Source organism: Protopterus annectens, chromosome 1.part1, assembly GCF_019279795.1.
Source record: "Protopterus annectens isolate FY-2018-M chromosome 1.part1, PAN1.0, whole genome shotgun sequence".
Lineage (NCBI taxonomy): Eukaryota > Metazoa > Chordata > Ceratodontiformes > Protopteridae > Protopterus > Protopterus annectens.
This window is the reverse complement of record NC_056726.1, coordinates 1,518,337,630-1,518,355,685: the sequence shown is the minus strand read 5'-3', so window position 1 is coordinate 1,518,355,685 and position 18,056 is coordinate 1,518,337,630. Positions and strand designations below refer to the sequence as shown.

The 18,056-nt window shown below is 36.8% G+C and overlaps 1 protein-coding gene across 1 annotated transcript; it reads right to left on the bottom strand.

The window, feature by feature from the left end:
* Positions 1-415: 415 nt before the first annotated feature.
* On the bottom strand, positions 416-4,092 carry LOC122816449 (putative leucine-rich repeat-containing protein DDB_G0290503). Its single transcript, XM_044089256.1, has one exon. It carries the CDS (start codon positions 4,090-4,092, stop codon positions 625-627), a length of 3,468 nt encoding a protein of 1,155 aa, XP_043945191.1. The 3' UTR covers positions 416-624.
* Positions 4,093-18,056: the final 13,964 nt, after the last annotated feature.

Sequence of the window (18,056 nt, the reverse complement as noted above, 5' to 3'; positions counted from 1 at the left end):
ACAGCTACAATACACATCTAAATGTTTATGACAGTGCCTGGGGCTTCCCATCTTTCTACTGAGCTAATGAGCAAAGGCTTTTTTCCCATACCTAATGTCTCCAGTCCTATTCATCACTGTGGTGTGCTGTTTTAATGGTTTAATAGCTCATTTACATTTACATTATTTTTCTTAAAGTAAGCTAGCTGGTACATTTAATTCAGTTGCAATAATACATGTACATTTCTTTTCATTCCAGCAGTGTGCACTGTTGATACATTTTAACACAATTAACACAAGCAAATCTCACAAATACATTTTCAGCACAAGAATCTGCACAAATTAGTTTGATATACAAATTACATACAGTTCTAACACATTTGTAACACAAGCATCTTGTATAAATCAGCTTGATATTCGAAGGACATACCATTATTTACAAAACTCCAACTGGTTATGCTGGCACATGCCCATATCATCACACTGGACATACTGGACATTCTGTAAGTATACTTTTGTCCTTGGTTTCAGGTCATTCTGCATTAAATTTAGAATGAAAATGCTGCAGGGACCTTAGTGCACCACACGATAAGGAAAAAAGTAAAAGGAGCTCACTAGTCTTCTGTAAGATAGCTATTTCAGTAATCAATGCTGTTTTTCTTGAGAAATGGCCTGCAGATAGTTGTTAGGTTCTTCATTTTCTTTTGTCAGTGTTTCCTGAGCTAGCATCAGGTCATCATTATTCTTTTTCAGTATATTCCTTTCTCTGATCAAGTCCTGTGTTTCACCAAGAATTATACACAATTGATTGTTCATGTCTTCATTGTCTTTTTGAAATGCTTTCAATGCTAAGAGCAGCTCACTGTTTTCATATAACAAATCACCCTTTTCTATAAATTCTTTTTCTTTTTCACTGACAGCTATCTGCAACAGTCTTTCCAGCTCTGCTTTTTCTCTATTAAATGTTTCTGCTCTTGCTAATAGTTCAATGTTAGTTTGTTGCAAACTGTCTCTTTCAGCAAGCATATTTTCTTTTTCGTGAACAGTGGTCTGCAAATGCTTGCAAATATCCTCCTTTTCATTAGTTATATTTTCTAACATCAGGTGCAGGCTGCTGATATTGTTTTGCAGCTCATTCTTTTCATTAATCAAATTTTGTTTTTCATCGTTTACTTTCAGCAGATGCATCTTCACATCTTTTTTTTCTTTCTGTAATTGTTTTAGATTTAACAGTAGCTCTCTGTTTTTGGATTGTAAGTCATTATTTTCCTCACTTAGTGTATGTTTGTCACAGAGAACTATCTGGAGGTGTCTTTCCTGCTCTGTATTTTGTCTTTTAAGTGTTTCCATTGTTGTCAGCAGTTGATTGTTATGGTGCATCAGGTTGTCTCTTTCCGTTGCGATGTTTTGTTTTTCTTTAACAGTTGTCTGCAGATGCATATTATTTTCTTCCTTTTCTTCCGTTACTATTTTTAATTCTAGTAACAGGTCACTGATACAGTTTTGCAGCTCATTACTTTTACTGACCAAGTTCTGATTTTCATTAATAATTCTAAGCAGCTCTGTATTCATATATTCTTTCTCTTTCTGTAGTGATTTCTCTGTTAACAGCAACTGACTGTTTTTGCACTGCAAGTCATTCATTTCCACACTTAGTGCTTGTTTATCAGTGACAACCATCTGTAACTGCTTTTCCATTTCTGTTTTATCTCTTTTGCATGTTTCCAATGTTAACAGCAGGTCACTGTTAGTGTGTTGTAAGTAATCCCTTTCTGTGATTAGGTTTTGTTTTTCATGAACAGTGGCCTGCAAATGTATGTCCATTTCTTCCATTTGTTTTGTCACTGTATCCAGTGCTAGGAGCAGCTCACTGGTATTGTTTTGCAGTTCAGTTCTTTCATTGATCAGGATCTTTGTTTCTTCAGTACCTCTAAACAGATTTGTGTGTGTAACTTCACCGATTTTCTGAAATCTCTTCAGTGCTAACAGCAGTTCACTATTTTTGCACTGCAGATCATTCTTTTCCATAGGTGCTGTTTGTTCTTTCAGATCTTTCTGCATTTGTCTTCTCAGCTCCATGTTTTCTGCTTTAAACACTTCCAATCCTAATAGTAATTCAGTGTTAGTATCTTGCAAGTTATCAGTTTCAATGTTTATATCTTGGTTTTCATCAACAGTTGTCTGTAAACCTTTGTTAATGTCTTCCATTTCTTTTACTAATGTTTGCAAGGATAGGAGCATGTCATTGCTATTGGTCTGTATGTCATTTATGTTATTAACCAAACTATGTACTTCATTATTTAATGTAAGTAGATCTGTAGTTGTGCCATCTTCATCTTTTATGAGTGATTTCACTGTAAGCAGGAGCTTGCTGTCTCTGCTCTGCATGTCCTTTTTCACATAGATTGTTTGCTCATAACTGACATCTCTCTGTATCTGCCTTTCCAGGTCTGCATTCCTTTCTTTAAGTGTTTCCACTGTCAACAGTAACACACTATTAGCATGTTGCAGCTTTTCCTTCTCATTGATAATATTTTGTTTTTCATGAGAAGTTCTCTGCAAATCTAAGTTAATTTCTTCTTTTTCTTCTGATACTTTTTCTAGTAATTGGAGCAGGTCACTAATTTGGAGCTCACTGGCTTTAATTCTCATGTCAGTCTTATCCACACTTACTGTCTGCTCATCACTGACATGTGTCTGGAGCTGCCTTTCCAGGTCTGTTATTGTTTCTTTAAGTGTCTCCACTGTTAACAGTAGTGCACTGTTAGCATGTTGTAACTTATTCCTCTCAGCATTAGCATCTTGTTTTGCATGAACAGCTCTCTGAAAACGTAAGGTCAGTTCTTCCTTCTTTTTATTTACTTTTTCTAGTGCCAGGAGCAGGTCATTGATATGGTATTGTAAGTGTCTTCTTTCTTTAATCAAATCCTGATTTTCTTTTGAGAGTGTAAGGAGATGTGTATTCATGTCTTCTTTTTCTTTCTGAAATGACGTCAGTTGGAAAAGCAAGTCACTTTGTTTGAACTCCAGTTCCTTCCTTTCCTGAATCAGTGCTTGCCTGTCACTTGCAATATTTTGCAACGTTGTTTCCATCTCTGCTTGTACCCTTTTAAATGTGTCCACTGTTGACTGTAGTTCACTGTTAATACATTGCAGGTTGTCACTTTCAATCATTACATTTTGCTTTTCATGAAAAGTGCTCTGCCAGTGATTATGTATTTCTTCATGTTCTTTTCTTAGTGTTTCCAAAGCCTGGAGCAGGTCATTGTTGTTGTTTATCAGATCCTTCCGTTCATTGGTCAAGTTCTGGTTTTGACTGATAATTGTAATCAGATTTTCATTCATGTCTTCTTTTTCTTTTTGAAGTGATTTCAGTTTCACCAGCATGTCACTGTTTTTACACTGTAAACTGTTATTTTCTAAAATTAATGTTTGGTTATCATTGACAACTGTCTGCAACTGATTTTCCAGCTCTTCTTTATCTGTTTTATACTTTTCCACTGTTAACAGGAGTTCGCTGTTAGCTTGCTGCAGGTTATCCATTTCTATAATCAAATCCTGTTTTTCATTAATAGTGCTCTGCAAATGCACATCCATGCATGTTATTTCTTTTATAAGAACTGACAGTTGTATGTCACCTTCTTCATGTTCAGTTTTAGTTTTTTTCAATGCTAAAAGTAGGTCACTGTTTTCCTTCTGTAATTCATCTCTTTCAACAGTCAGGTTTTGTTTTTCATTAGCATATGTTTTCAGAAGTTCATTTAGCATTTTGTTGTTTCTTTCAGATGCATTCAGCTGTAATACAATGTTGTTGATAATTTTCTCCAGGACATCCTTTTCAGTGGTCATTTTCTGAATATAGTGATTATGAGTGACATCTGTTTTTTCTTTTACTTCAGCACATAATGCCTTTTCCCACTCCAGTTCAATAATATCACTTATCAGATTCTCATTTTCAGTATTTAACCTTTGGTTTTCATTAACAATCTTCAGAAAATGTTCCTTATTGTCTTCTAGTTCCTGTTGAAATGCCTTTCTTTCTAATAACAGTTTCCCTACCTTTAGCTTCAAGTAATCCAAATTTTTGCTCAAGTTCAGAAGTTTGATCTTCATTGATTTATCCTTTTTTTCCACTGGTGTTAAATTAGTGGCTAGAAACTAATGAGGAATAGTGGGAAACAAAACCAAACATGAAATTAACAGACTGTTGAGTACAGTGTAGGGAAAGGTAAACATCACTATATGCACAATGGAGGTTATATAAATAGAGATATCAATCCATGGCAATTAAAAGTGACTGGTAAATGTACCTCAAGAAAAATCAAATGTCAGACTTTATGCTTATATGGCAGTTCATATTTCTTGCTGAAATATATGGCATTTTTCCAGTGCCATGTCTTACATATATGAAAAGTAGTTGTGTTAAGGTTAGGGATGTGACTTACTAACGTGTCTGCTGAAGAAAACTGAAGCAACGCTAATAGGTTTTGTTCCTCATGGAAGAGGGTATACTGTGCACATACGGAACTGATGTTGTGTTCACAGTCACAGACATCTTACATCCCTTCTGTAGCATGTGTGCTCACATTTTATTGCTGAATGGCCATCATTTACATTGTTCTCAGAGCCTGTTTTAAGCTATTCTGACCAATTTTACAACACCAGCCATTCAAAATAACTAAACTGCAGGCTTTTCTAAATATTGTCATTTTGTAGTCCTATGTTATGAACATTTACAAACCCTCCCCCACACTTTTCCTGAAGTGTCAAAGCTAGCTAATTTTGCAACACTTCAAATAAGTTGTTCTATTACTTCTCAGAGTCTGGTTCAGTGGGATTTTTTTTTAATATTGAATATTAGAAAAATGTGATAATGTGCTTTCAGATTTTGCTCAAAAGTAGTTTACAAGCAAAATGCAAAAAACAGAAACAAACCAGTACAACTATTAGTGCTTAAATTTATGTTAGATTACTTTTAACCTGAGGCACAAATGTCTTCAATATATCACGTTCCCACTTCTGTTACTTTGTTATCCCTTTTGAATTTGCATCATAGTAACAGTTCACCAAAACCAGAATCTAATGAGTATGACACCAGTAAAACCAGTAATTATGTGTGGAAGACTAACACTACTTTCTATAAAACCATTGCAGTTACAGAAAATACAGCTTACAAGTGGATCACTCTGCAAGATATTTGGTCAGCTATTAGTGTAAAAATCTTTTCAAATGCCCAAAGTGAGACATTCTTATCAAAACTTGAAATTATGCAGGACAAACCATGTCATCATCAAATGAAAAAGATCCATTTTCATCTTATTATCAAAGATGACACTCTGTAATTTGCAATGTTAGTTGTTAATGTTACTTCATAGGATAGTTGTTGTTGTCTTTCGGCTTTTCACGGTTAGAGGTCGCCACAGCGGAACTCCGGTCCGCTAATGATTGGCAGTAGATTTTCACGAACGCCGAGGTGCCAGCTTGACGTTCAACCTTCCACAAAGGCATGCCCATTTACGCATGTCTTTCGAACTCCCATCCAACCACGGGGAGGACATGCAGACTCCACACAGAAGGCACTCCCCGCACTCCAGCCGAGAATCGAACAGGAAAACCTCTTGCTGTGAGGCAACAATGTACCACTGCATAGTAAGATGAATTAAACCTACTATCAAAGCTTTATGTAACATTTAGAGAAAAAGCCAGAAGATATTCTTCTTGCAAAATAATAGGGCACTTCCCATTTTTCGTACCCCCTCAGGACAGAACTTCCCAAATTCATGCTGCTTTTCAGAAAAAAGAGACAGGTAGCAACCCTGTGAACAGTTACACTGATACTGTTTCTGTTCCTCTCTATATAAATACAGTGGAAAACAGTTTTACAACACTCTTGTCTTTTCTGTAGTGGCTGCTGACATGCTAACATCAGTAGGAGTAAATGTCTGTGTAAGACTGTGGGCAATACCTAACAAGGAGATCTACAGATTCCTCACTGCATCTGCTATGTCATACAGGCAGAGACAAATTCCTCTGCCAAGGTATGTGAGAACTTAAGCTTAACAAATTGAGTGCACTTTTCATTCCTTTGATTCCATGCCAAGGAAATGAATGTTTTATAAAGTACAAGCAGGTTTCTGGTACCCAAATAATATTAGAACCATATTGTACAGGGAAAGCAACCCAAGAGTTTAGTTAAACTTTAGGAGAGGGTGGACTTTTCCTTTAATGAAAAGCTCCTTCCTGTGTTCGGTGATTGGTGCTGCTTTCAGCTTGCTGTATAGCAATTAGAAACTTTTTCTGTGGTAGTTGCTGTGCCAGCCTACATTCTGAACACAGGAACTGTGTAAGGCATAAGCATATTTGAGATGCTGTTGGATTTTTACTTCAGGGTGTGGCTGCTGGTAAAGCCACGTCAGCAATGTATATTTCATAAATCAAGGAAATCATTTACTATACCATTCTACTTAGGAATCATAACACATATATAAAACATGTTGTAAAATGCTGTCTCAAAGTAGACATTACCTTCTCAAACATGCAACAGTTGACATTTGAAAAGATCACTTGCACTAAACATGTCACTTCCTCAAACTGAAAGTGGACTATCTCAAAGCTCCAGGATTATGTTTTGCAAAGCATGAATCCCTTGAGTGTCTTTCATGAGATGTTTATTAACAGAGTAATGGCATAGACTGGGGTAACAGATGTATTTATACAGGTCTCCTACAGATGTTCGAAATTCCAAAAAGCCAAAGTCCATATGGCCGAGACCATATGTTCGTCTTTTGAAATTTTGAACATTCTGAACGGACAGCTCCTCACTGTGTGGAATAGGAGAATTTCCATTTACCGAACTGTAGTGCAATCTCGGAGTTGGTATATTAAAGTTAAGGGGTGTGGGGGTGTAGCCCTCCCATTGGGGGGGTGCAGGAGGGGCATGGCCCCCTGCTAGCAGCTTTAAAATAATGTAGTGTTTTGTTTTTTTTTTTTTTGCATGTTTGAAATTTCAGGATTCGAACATATGGTCTCGGCCATATGGGTTTCGGCTTTCTGAAATTTCGATCATGTATAGTAAACACATTTATACACATATATGATTCCTCATCATCACTACCAATTGTCCAACTGAGGCAATACTGATAAAATGTTTTTACACACATGCACCTTTTTGTAGGCTTTCAAATGTAATGTGCAATTAAAAGTCTTAGGGAAACCCACCAGATAGGATGGGTACAGTCAAGTAAATATAAGGTGGTAAAATAGATGTAGCTGCCACTTTACCCATGGATGGGAAATTGGAAATTCACCCTGATCTGACACCTGTGTCTCTGATGAACAGACATAGGCATTAAATCATGACCTAACATAAACTGTAAGACACGAAAACTCTTAAGATACATTTGGCTTGGCTAGGCTTATAAAGGCCTAGTGGTCATTAGCCTAATAAACACCTAAGAAGCTAGAAACCAAAGCTCTTAAAGTTGAAAGCATATGCCTTTTTGATAGTATTGCAGTGATACAAGTAATAATATAAAGACACTTTTTCTTCTGGTGCAGTGATCAGCCTACTAATGCACAATGCATAGTGAATTTCTCTTACATGTAATGTAGCTGTACAAAATATGGAATAATGTCATTCAACCAGTACACGTACAGGACGACAGCATCTGTGACTCGTCCTCAATATCATAGGAACCTTTGGCAAAACACAGCTACTACTGCATCAGTAGCTGAAAGTGTACACGGTCTGCAGCCCCCACAGGTGAGACAATCATTTTAAGTGATCTTGCTAAACTGACCTATATACCAGTTCTGTTTACACTTTTTATTTAACTGAAAAGCTGCAAGCCGAGCCAGTGTTTCATACACGTATGACATTAATCCTACAAAACATCATCTAAAATGAAATTTATTTCTATGAATTGTAAACTAATGCAGAATCCAATATGAAACCTTCCCAGACTCATAAATAAACCTTTTTATTATTAGTAGAGCATTGTATTGGTTGTAAATAGAAAGTAGATACAATACATTTACCTGATACACTTCATCTGTGTATCCTTGATTAAGTTCTGATGGCCTTTTCTTCAGGCTACTTGTAACACTTGTTGGAGCTTTAGAATAAAAGAGGATAAGATTTTAGAGAAGCTGGTCAAATTTGTCTGTCTGCATATCAGTATATCTATGTCAGCTGGGAAGGTGCAGCTTGGCACACCTCATTTATTAGTAAGTATTAATATATATTTGACTCAAGCAATTTACAGCGATCATTAAAATCCTATTTACAGTCTGTAGAACAGAACGCTCAGAACAAGTAAGATATTAGGATTAGAAGGAAGATGAAAGAGGCACAGTGAAAGGATGGAACGAGTGATGAGAGGGGGTAGCAGGGAGGAAAGTGAAGTAGAGAGAGAGTACAACAAAGGGGAGAGAGTGCGAGAAAGGAGAGGGCAGGATGAAATTAAAGGTGATGACATTAGGACACAAGACTGATAAACAGGTGGCTTTCATATAAGAGAGAGGAAGATGTAAGGGTCAAACAAAAGGAGACAAAGGCATAAGGATGAGGAGAGAACTGATGAGGGCAAACAGATAATGTAGGACCACAGTCTGAGGAACAATTTTTAGAAAGGTGCTGTTTGATGGCCTGCTGCTTGAAATACACCTACAATAATGTGCTTGTTTAATATAGGCAGCTTGTTGCACAGCCTTCAATATCAGTGCTTCTCCTGCAAGTGAACAGTTCTAAATGTACACTACAAAATGTTTAATGCAGGATGATGGAGCTATTATAATAATAATGGGAAAGATGTGAATAGGACCAAGCTTTCATAAACTTAATTTTGACATTTTAATGATAAAATCTCATAACAATAACTTCCTCCCAATAAAAAGGAGGGGGATAAGGATATAAAAGCACCATTTTATGAAGAACCTCTTTGTTACTTTTGATTGCAAAATGTCTTAAGTGGCTGAGATACAGTGTTGTCTTTTGTGTATAACTTTCATTTTATAAAAATAATTAAAGCTTTCCTTACTACAATTATAATTAAACAAAATTCTAGGACTGCTTTTATTTAGTTTATAAATCTGTTTTATGAAAAGGATTATCAGAGTTCAGTCACAGATCTAAAGATTAAGCATTTCTTACCAAAAGTTACAGACTTCTCTGTAAGTATAGAATTATTCTGTGCTCTTCTAGGAATCCTAGATCTCTTCTTCAGTTCAGTTTCCATTACAGTCACAACTGTTTCTGGAATGCGATGATTTATATTACTTCTTTGTAAAGAATTTGCCAAGCTAGTGCTGTAGAAGAAATAGCAATTTGATATTTCAGTGAATGATTCAGTATCTGTTACAGAACAGCAAAGTATAACAGACATAAAACACAAAATTTGCCTCCTAACAATGATGTTTCTACAGCTACTTCATTAGATTTACTTGTTTAAGATAACTCATCTGATTTAATGAATAAAGGAATACACCAACAATTAGTTAAACTGCTAACTATTTAAAATATATCTACATGTATATATGTATCTGTCAGCTTCGGATGACAAGATTGACAGACCTCAATACTTTGCCAGAGATGGTCTTAATCTGTCACCCCTGGGATTTCAGCTACTGGCTAAAGCTCTTGCCACCCCCATAGTCCTTTTTTTAGGCAGAGTCTCATAGACAACATGCCTGATGTAAACACTCCATCTAAAAACAACATCAAGGTTATGCTGCTAAACGCCAGGAGTCTTAACATGAAACTACACTCACTGGAAGCAGTCCTCACTTTGGAAAATGCAGGCATTTATGCAGTCAAAGAGACCTGGTTCAAAGCTGTGGAGAGCACCCCAGCCATACCGGGTTAACCTCCTACCACATATTCAGACCAGAACTGAAGGTGTGAAAACTAAAGGAGGAGGTGAATCAATATTCATTAAAGATAAATACACCTGCAGATTGGTTAAACAGTATGATTGCCTGGATATACTTTAGATGCAATTAACTATTGGTAGGACACCTATTCAACTCATTGCCAGCTATAGGACTCCCTTCCTGATTCAGGACACCCACTCTGCCTATTTGGATCTACTTGAGTCTATCAAGATAAATCTGAACACCATGGTTTTAGGTGAATTTAACTATCCTTCCATTGAGTGGGTAAATTACTTGTGCTCAAACTTATTTGCCCAAAGGTTCTTCAACTGTGTTAACTCTAATGTCCTGCACCAGTTGACACCCCCACAAGGAATGCAAACATCCTGGATCTAGTGCTTACCAATATAGGGGGACCACTGTAGCACCCCTCTGTGAGGTCTTCCCTGGGGAGATCTGACCACAAATTAGTCTCATTTGACATAAGTGTCACACCTGATCCCCCCCAAGCAGCAAATAAATTAAAAAACTTCTCAAAAACAGATTATAACCTCTTATGGAATGGTATAAATAGCTTAACTGCATCTCCCGGCTCAGATGGAACTGGCAACTATGTTGACTTCTACACCAATGCTTTATACAAACAACTGTATAACTGCATTGACTCAGCCATATCTGATAGGACCTAAACAAGCTCCTCAAGGAAGAGCAAACTTGCCTGGTGGACAACTGCCATTAACAGGCTTTACAATAAAAGAAAGAAATTGCTATCTAAGAGTAAGATGGAGTGAGCCCTAAACTGGAAACACTCTCTTCTCAGCTTAAACAAGCAAATAAGACTTCTTGTGAAGTCCTCCAAAGCAAACTATGAATCCAAATTAGCTTCCTCAACTAAAGACAACCATAAGGCATTCTTTAGTTACATCCATAACCTAAAAGGAAAGGTCCAGATTTATGCTGAACTGGTAGTTAATGATACCATATATACTGAACCTGTGGGCATAGCTAACCTGTTGGCCGACAGGGTCTGCAAAAACTTCACTCCCATGTCTCCACCACATGTACCCCATGATATCCAAATCACCTGTCCCCTACCTTGTATTTCTAAAGAGCAGGTCATAAATGCCCTCTCTCAGGCCAAAAACACAGCATCATGGGACCTGATAACATCCCAGGCTGTGTCCTACATGGGCTCCAACAAGAATTAGCAACACCACTGGGTACTTTTTTCAATCATAGTCTGGCTTCATCCCAGCTGAATGGAAAATGGACACCGTTTTTTCCTTGCACAAAGGTGGTGCTTCCACTAACCTTGGGAACTATAGAACTATTAGCCTGACTAGCCTTATCTGCAAGGTCATGAAGTGAATCATTATGGACCTTATCAATATAGGTAATCTCCAAACACTTGACCCTAGTCAGTTTGGATTTGTCAAAGGGAGATCACGCCTGTTAAACCTGTTGAACTTCTTTGAAAACAGTCACCAAGGTACTGGACAAGGAGAAATCTGTGCAGACAGCCTACTTAGACTTAGCCCAGGCTTTTGACAATATCCTCCACTCAGGCATCATTGACAAACTCACCCAGCTAGGTATCAACCCTTACATCATTAGATGGGTCACTAACAAGGTCACTGATAAAATCCATTTAGTCAAAATAGGGGAAGCCACCTCCAACATTAGACCTATAACCACTGGTCTTCCACAGGGATCAGTTCTGGGACCTCTAATGTTTGGAATCTATTTCTCCAAAGTAGAAGCAAAAATTAACAGTCTGTGGCTGACAGAGTTTGCTGATGACTACAAACTGGGAGCGGTCATAGAATCTCCAAATGATGTCAACATACTACAAGAGGGTCTTACACAAAGAAATGATTGGTGCCAAAGTCATGACCTTTACAAAGATCTGCAAGTACCCATGAAATAAAATCCAGGACAACTAAAGTCATACACAATAAATTCTGTCATCTCTATACAAAATGCTTGCCAGTGAGAACATGCATCAGATGCTCAGTAACCTTTAACCCAGATAAGGCTGGGGTAGAGCAGTGGGGCAGCCACCTTGGGCTAAAAGATGTCTGGGGTGTTATCAGTAGATGCCAGTCAGGTGGTAGTACAATAGCAGAATTTAGAAATCAGTACTGATACTACATTTGCAGTCAGGATTGTAGAGCTTCAGTACTTTGTGTTTGGTAGAAGCAGTTCCATCAGTCAGAAATTAATGCTGATACCGCTCTCTCAATCAGGGCTGAAGTCAGAAATTAATGCTGATACCGCTCTCTCAATCAGGGCTGAAGTCAGAAATTAATGCTGATACCACTCTCTCAATCAGGGCTGAAATCAGAAATTAATGCTGATACCGCTCTCTCAATCAGGGCTGAAATCAGAAATTAATGCTGATACCACTCTCTCAATCAGTAATTAATGCTGATACCACTCTCTCAATCAGAAATTAATGCTGATACCGCTCTCTCAATCAGGGCTGAAGTCAGAAATTAATGCTGATACCGCTCTCTCAATCAGGGCTGAAGTCAGAAATTAATGCTGATACCACTCTCTCAATCAGTAATTAATGCTGACACCGCTCTCTCAATCAGGGCTGAAATCAGAAATTAATGCTGATACCACTCTCTCAATCAGTAATTAATGCTGATACCGCTCTCTCAATCAGTAATTAATGCTGATACCGCTCTCTCAATCAGTAATTAATGCTGACACCGCTCTCTCAATCAGGAGTCGAGTGCTTATTTGGCTCCCCAGTTTGGAACAGAAGATCCCCTTTCCTTTCTTGTGCTCATCTGGTTGGAGTAAAAGATCTTTTACTTGCTCCTCATACTGGAGCATAAGACTTTTTTTTTCTCCTCGACCTTTAGTTGAGGGGACAGCAGATCAGACAACTGCACAGAATTGCTCTTTCTTAACCCCATTATTGATTTTCTAGTGGACTGCCCCCAAACTACTGACCGTATTTAGCTATTTTTGTTTATTATCACAAGAACTTCATCAGCCTAATGCACATCACTTCTTAAGTTCACATTTAAGTTATATAGCAGATCATCAGAAGCATAGCCAGGGTGGGATGAAGGATTCAGTTGCCCTGGTGTTAGGTGTTAAGGGTGTGATTGACAGATGCTATCAGTCAGCAGTGCAGTACCAGCATTCATTTCTATGCTAGCATTGAAATACTGGTACAGAAGTGAATTTAATATTGTTATACTGCTTTTGTGGTCAGGACTGAAGTGACTAAAATTTAGAGGTGAGGGGTGTCAGAGCAAGAAGTTGCACTGGGTATGAAATGGACCAGCTATGGCACTACAAATCATGCTACCTTTGTACCGGTCACACTGTTTGCAACATTTTTTTACAAACGGTAAACTGCTTTTTTTTCATTTAAACATCTCTATAATCCCTTTACAATTTTTATTTGTGGGTGTCAACATATTTACATCTTAATACTAAAACTTTTGCTGTTTTCTTGGCATGTATTACTGTCACTTTAGCCTTACTTATTTAAATCAGACCTTATTCTAAGAAATTCATTTTTAAGCCTGGTGGTGCTCTTGCTCCAAACTAATACTGTATGAACAACTTTGCCCTATCCAGTAGTATTTCACATCTCCACCTCTTTCGGGCACTTCTGTTTTTTCTTATACAAAAAAAAGAATCTTTTCAAAGTTTACAGACATAGTGGAATGTTAATAAAAAGTACCGTAATTCTCTTTCCTTTTAATAGTCTACATATGGCTCTGAAAACTTTGCTCTAACTTTCTTTATGCTCATTCACAGATTTTTATTATATTCATGTTAACCTTTCAAGCTTTAATTTTTCAATACGTTTATGTTTTTCATTTAGTACTTTGCCATTTATACATTTGCATCTGTGCCCAAGGTTATAAACAAGATGAGACTTTTGACCACTTTACCTACCCTGTTAATGAGTGCATAAAATAAAATATGGTTATTCATGGCAAAATAAGTAGTGTTTGGGAATGGTAATCCAGAATGTGGACACTGGTGTTTTCTTTGGCCCTGGTGGCCCTGGCTATTTTCACAACTCTTCACTCTGTGAACATGAAGAAAACTGTCTACAGCAAAGTAACCAGGTAATGCAAACCTGCTAATATGAAAAGCAAGGGGGTGGACCTCTGAAAAGTGGTACTTATGTTTAGTGGGTTTAACTGGTTAACAGATAAAAAATACATTAATATAGTGTGTGTGTGTGTGTGTGTGTGTGTGTGTGTGTGTGTGTGTGTGTGTGTGTGTGTGTGTGTGTGTGTGTGTGTGTGTGTGTGTACATGTGTCTGAGTATGCATGTGTGCACATCTGAGCATGTGTGTGTGTGTGTGTGTGTGTGTGTGTGTGTGTGTGTGTGTGTGTGTACATGTGTCTGAGTATGCATGTGTGCACATCTGAGTGTGTGTGTGTGTGTGTGTGTGTGTGTGTGTGTGTGTGTGTGTGTGTGTGTGTACATGTGTCTGAGTGTGCATGTGTGCACATCTGCGTGTGTGTGTTTGTGAAGAGGAAGTGGGCTCTCCAGGTAATTGACACATTAGATACAAACTGACATGGCTACATATGAGACTGTGGAATATTTTAAATAATTATTTTATTAATTAGCGTAGTAAGGTCTATCCTGTACTGCTGTTCATGATTGTATGACAGTATTACTCACTTGATAATCCTTATTTATATTACTTATCTTACACACTGGATTTCTTACTACAAAATTTGGTTGTGGGTCTCAACTGCTGTGTGAATATTATTCATGGCTGATAAAAATGCCTGTTAATCTTATTCTTTTTACTGTTTTTTTTTTGTTTATCATATGCATTTTTCTGGTATTACATACAATTACTTTGCTTATGCCCCACAACATGACTGAAAAAAAAACATTTGCTCTATTTCCACTACTTAGATTTTCAAAGCACCAGCAAATAAACAAGCAAACCTACAAATAAAAAATGATTTAAGTACTTCAGAAATGGATTTCAACATCGTAAGGTCACCTTTGCCTTTGTGAGTGTGCTTCTCAGGCCTTCTCTGTGCTGATGAGACAGACTGTGTACTCTAATGAATATTGCTAATGTAGGGACCCTGTCTAAATCAGTTGTTTTACCACTTATAAAAGCATCCTTAGATAAATCTTTCCCTCCACTACAGATCTTTTGAATGGGTACCTTTAACTCCCAATGGGTGTGGCTTGAGCCTTTAAAAAATGAGGTTATCACCATACAGTTCCAACAGATACTCATTGACAGAGATCAAATATCAATACAATTATGTTTGCCATCATGTATGCTTCAAGATGAAATATTCTGATACCTTGTATGTAGCATGGTTTTGTGATCATTAATGCAGATATGAACAAGTAATATTTGTCGCCTAGAGGCACAGTAGGAGGTAACTGCAGAAACGTCTGTAGGCACACACAGCTGTAATGAGCTTAAAGCAACACGTATATGTACAATGTATGAATAAATTGGATCAATTATTGGTGCTTCACTGACAGGCAGGGCATAATGATTTTAAATTACAAGAAAACAAATCTTTCTGCAAATATTAATTGGGCAGATTTCACATAGTAGAACAAAGCTGGATTTAGAAGCTGATAATAAAGTGTATTTTTCTAAATGTTAGTAAAAAAACTATCCTCTACACCCAAGGAAATGGATCTGACTTAGAATATCAAAGAATGGAAAAGGAATGACCAATGGGACTGACGACGTGAAGAGACAAGGCTTACTTAGGCCCATTAAAGAGGGAGAAAAGAGCGAAAACCTAGTCACGTAATAGACTGTAGAAGTACTGAGTGAGAATTTCATCTTGGCCTTAAGAGAGAAGAAACCAGGGGGACAGGTATGACTGGAAACAAGGCACAGATTGTAAGAAACACAAAGTTTAGCAACATACAACCAACTTGTAATAAAGCAGGTAGAAGGCATTTATGAGGCAGGAAACACCTAGTAAGAAATCTTTAAGAAATAATAACAGTATGTAATTGGTTAGAGAATACGTCCGGCACACACCTAGATGGAGTAAATCTAGAATGAAAAAAGAATAACACAAAAGGTGCATGTAGCAAGGTATAAATCATGGTTAAGTGTGAAGAATACAGCAAGAACTGAGGTGAAAGTCAGAAAAGGAAACCAGGAACTGAGGGGAGAGTCAGTAAAGTGAAGTGAGAAACTTCACCTAACATATAAATGCATCATGATGCCAAATCGAATAAATGGAGCTTAATACATTACAGCTGAAATAGAAATAAAAGTGTATAAAATACCCCAATAATATCCTTGTAAAAAAGCTATAATGTCATTTAGCGACATTGGTAGAAGCACAACAACAATAAACCCCCTTAAGACTGCTTGATATATTTTACCCTTACCTTAAGAAATGCCTCTTCAAAATATTCTGTAACTAATAAAATAAATCCAGAATAATGTGCATTTTTTTCTCAAAGTATTGTTTCTTCAAAAAATCTGCCTCTCGAAAATCCTCAGATATTCTACGTTTTTCTTTCAATATATCACCTCATATATTACACTAACCTAATTCTAGAACTGCTTTTCAGATTTTAAATTACAGTGAAGTCAATGACACATCAAAATGTTATGCAACAACAGTCAGAATAAAACTGGTGTGCTTCTTACAAACCTGTAACTGCAGGAGTTTCTTTTCTAAAGTATATGAAATCGTGTCCAGCAACACATTATGCAAATAAAGTATATGTAAGGAAGGTACGTTTCCTATAATTTTACCACCATTGGTAGGCAAGAAGTATACAATTCTATTCATAAAATCTGAGAAAAATTATCCCCCCCCATCCAGTAAATAATAAGCAGACCTACAAAAAATGATTTAAGTACTTCAAAAGAATATTTGAACATTGTTAGCTAACCTTTGCCTTTTTAAGTGTGCTATTCAAGCTTTCTCTATGCTTATGAAAGATATGTACACTAATGATAATTTGTGAACCTTGTCTTAATCAATTATTTTACATTTAAGACAACCTACTGTCTGTGTCACAAACTAATGTTTGCTTTTCTTAGTAAAAGCAGCATATATATGTACTTTGTATGAACAAGCTAGCTGCCTAACAGGGGTTTGACTGACACGTAGGACAAAGTGATTCTAACTGGCAAGAAGACAAATCTTTCTGGTAAATACTTACTGGGTTTCTATCAGTGACAGTGCCAAAGCTAGAGTTAGTGTTTTAACCAATCTGAAGCCAATAATAAAGTGCATTTTTCCAACAATTAATAAATATCTAGCTTGCACATACAAGGAAACGGATTGTCTTAGAATGTCAAAAAATGGAAAATAGAATAATGGATGGGACTGAAAACTGGGAGTGACAAAGCTTGCTTAGGTCCATGACAGACGGGAAAGGGACAAAAACAAATATAATCATTTAACGGATTGGTAGGAATCTGTGAATCAAATAGAAATACTGAATGAGGACTTCTCCATGGTCTTCAGGATGGGAAATGAGAAGGCATATAGGATATGGACTGAGGCATAGACTGGGACAGTTTTAAGCCCTTTAACTGGTTGTGACAAGAAACACATTTAATAACATGTAACACTCATGTAATAAAGCACATAGCAGTTGATGCGGTGCAGATTTTTATGACATAAGAAAAATAGTAAGAAATTCTTTAAAAAATAACAGTATACAGACTAAGTGCTTAGAGAACCAAAAACGACACATATCTAGATGCAGTAACTCTAAAATGAAGAAAGGTCAACATAAAAGTTATAGGCAGTAAGGTATACATCATGGTTAAGTGAGAAAAATACACTAAGAATCAAGACATGAGTCAGGAAAAGAAACAGTTTTCTTAGGAACGTTAAGTGAAGAACTTTGTTATCTTACATATAAATGATTCTCCATGCAAAGTAGAATAAACTGTCAATACTTTACAGTTGTAACAGAAATAATGGTACACAAAACATCCCTGTAATGTTCTTGAAAAAGAACTATCATGTCACATAAGGAAATATGAAGAAACATGTAGGCAGTAATATTTCTTAGGACTGCATAATATACTTTATCCTTACCTTAAGAATTGTTCTTCAAAATATTCAGTAATAAATTCAGCAACAAATTCAAAATAAATTCTGTTTTTCGTTCAAAGAACTGCTTTCGCTGTGAAACAAAGTGCTTTCTATAGTCGAGTCTGATATACTGGGTTTTTCTTTCCAAG

Bases quoted from the DNA above. Each gene is read 5' to 3' on its own strand.
- LOC122816449 (XM_044089256.1), bottom strand. From the start codon at position 4,092: ATGAAGATCAAACTTCTGAACTTGAGCAAAAATTTGGATTACTTGAAG.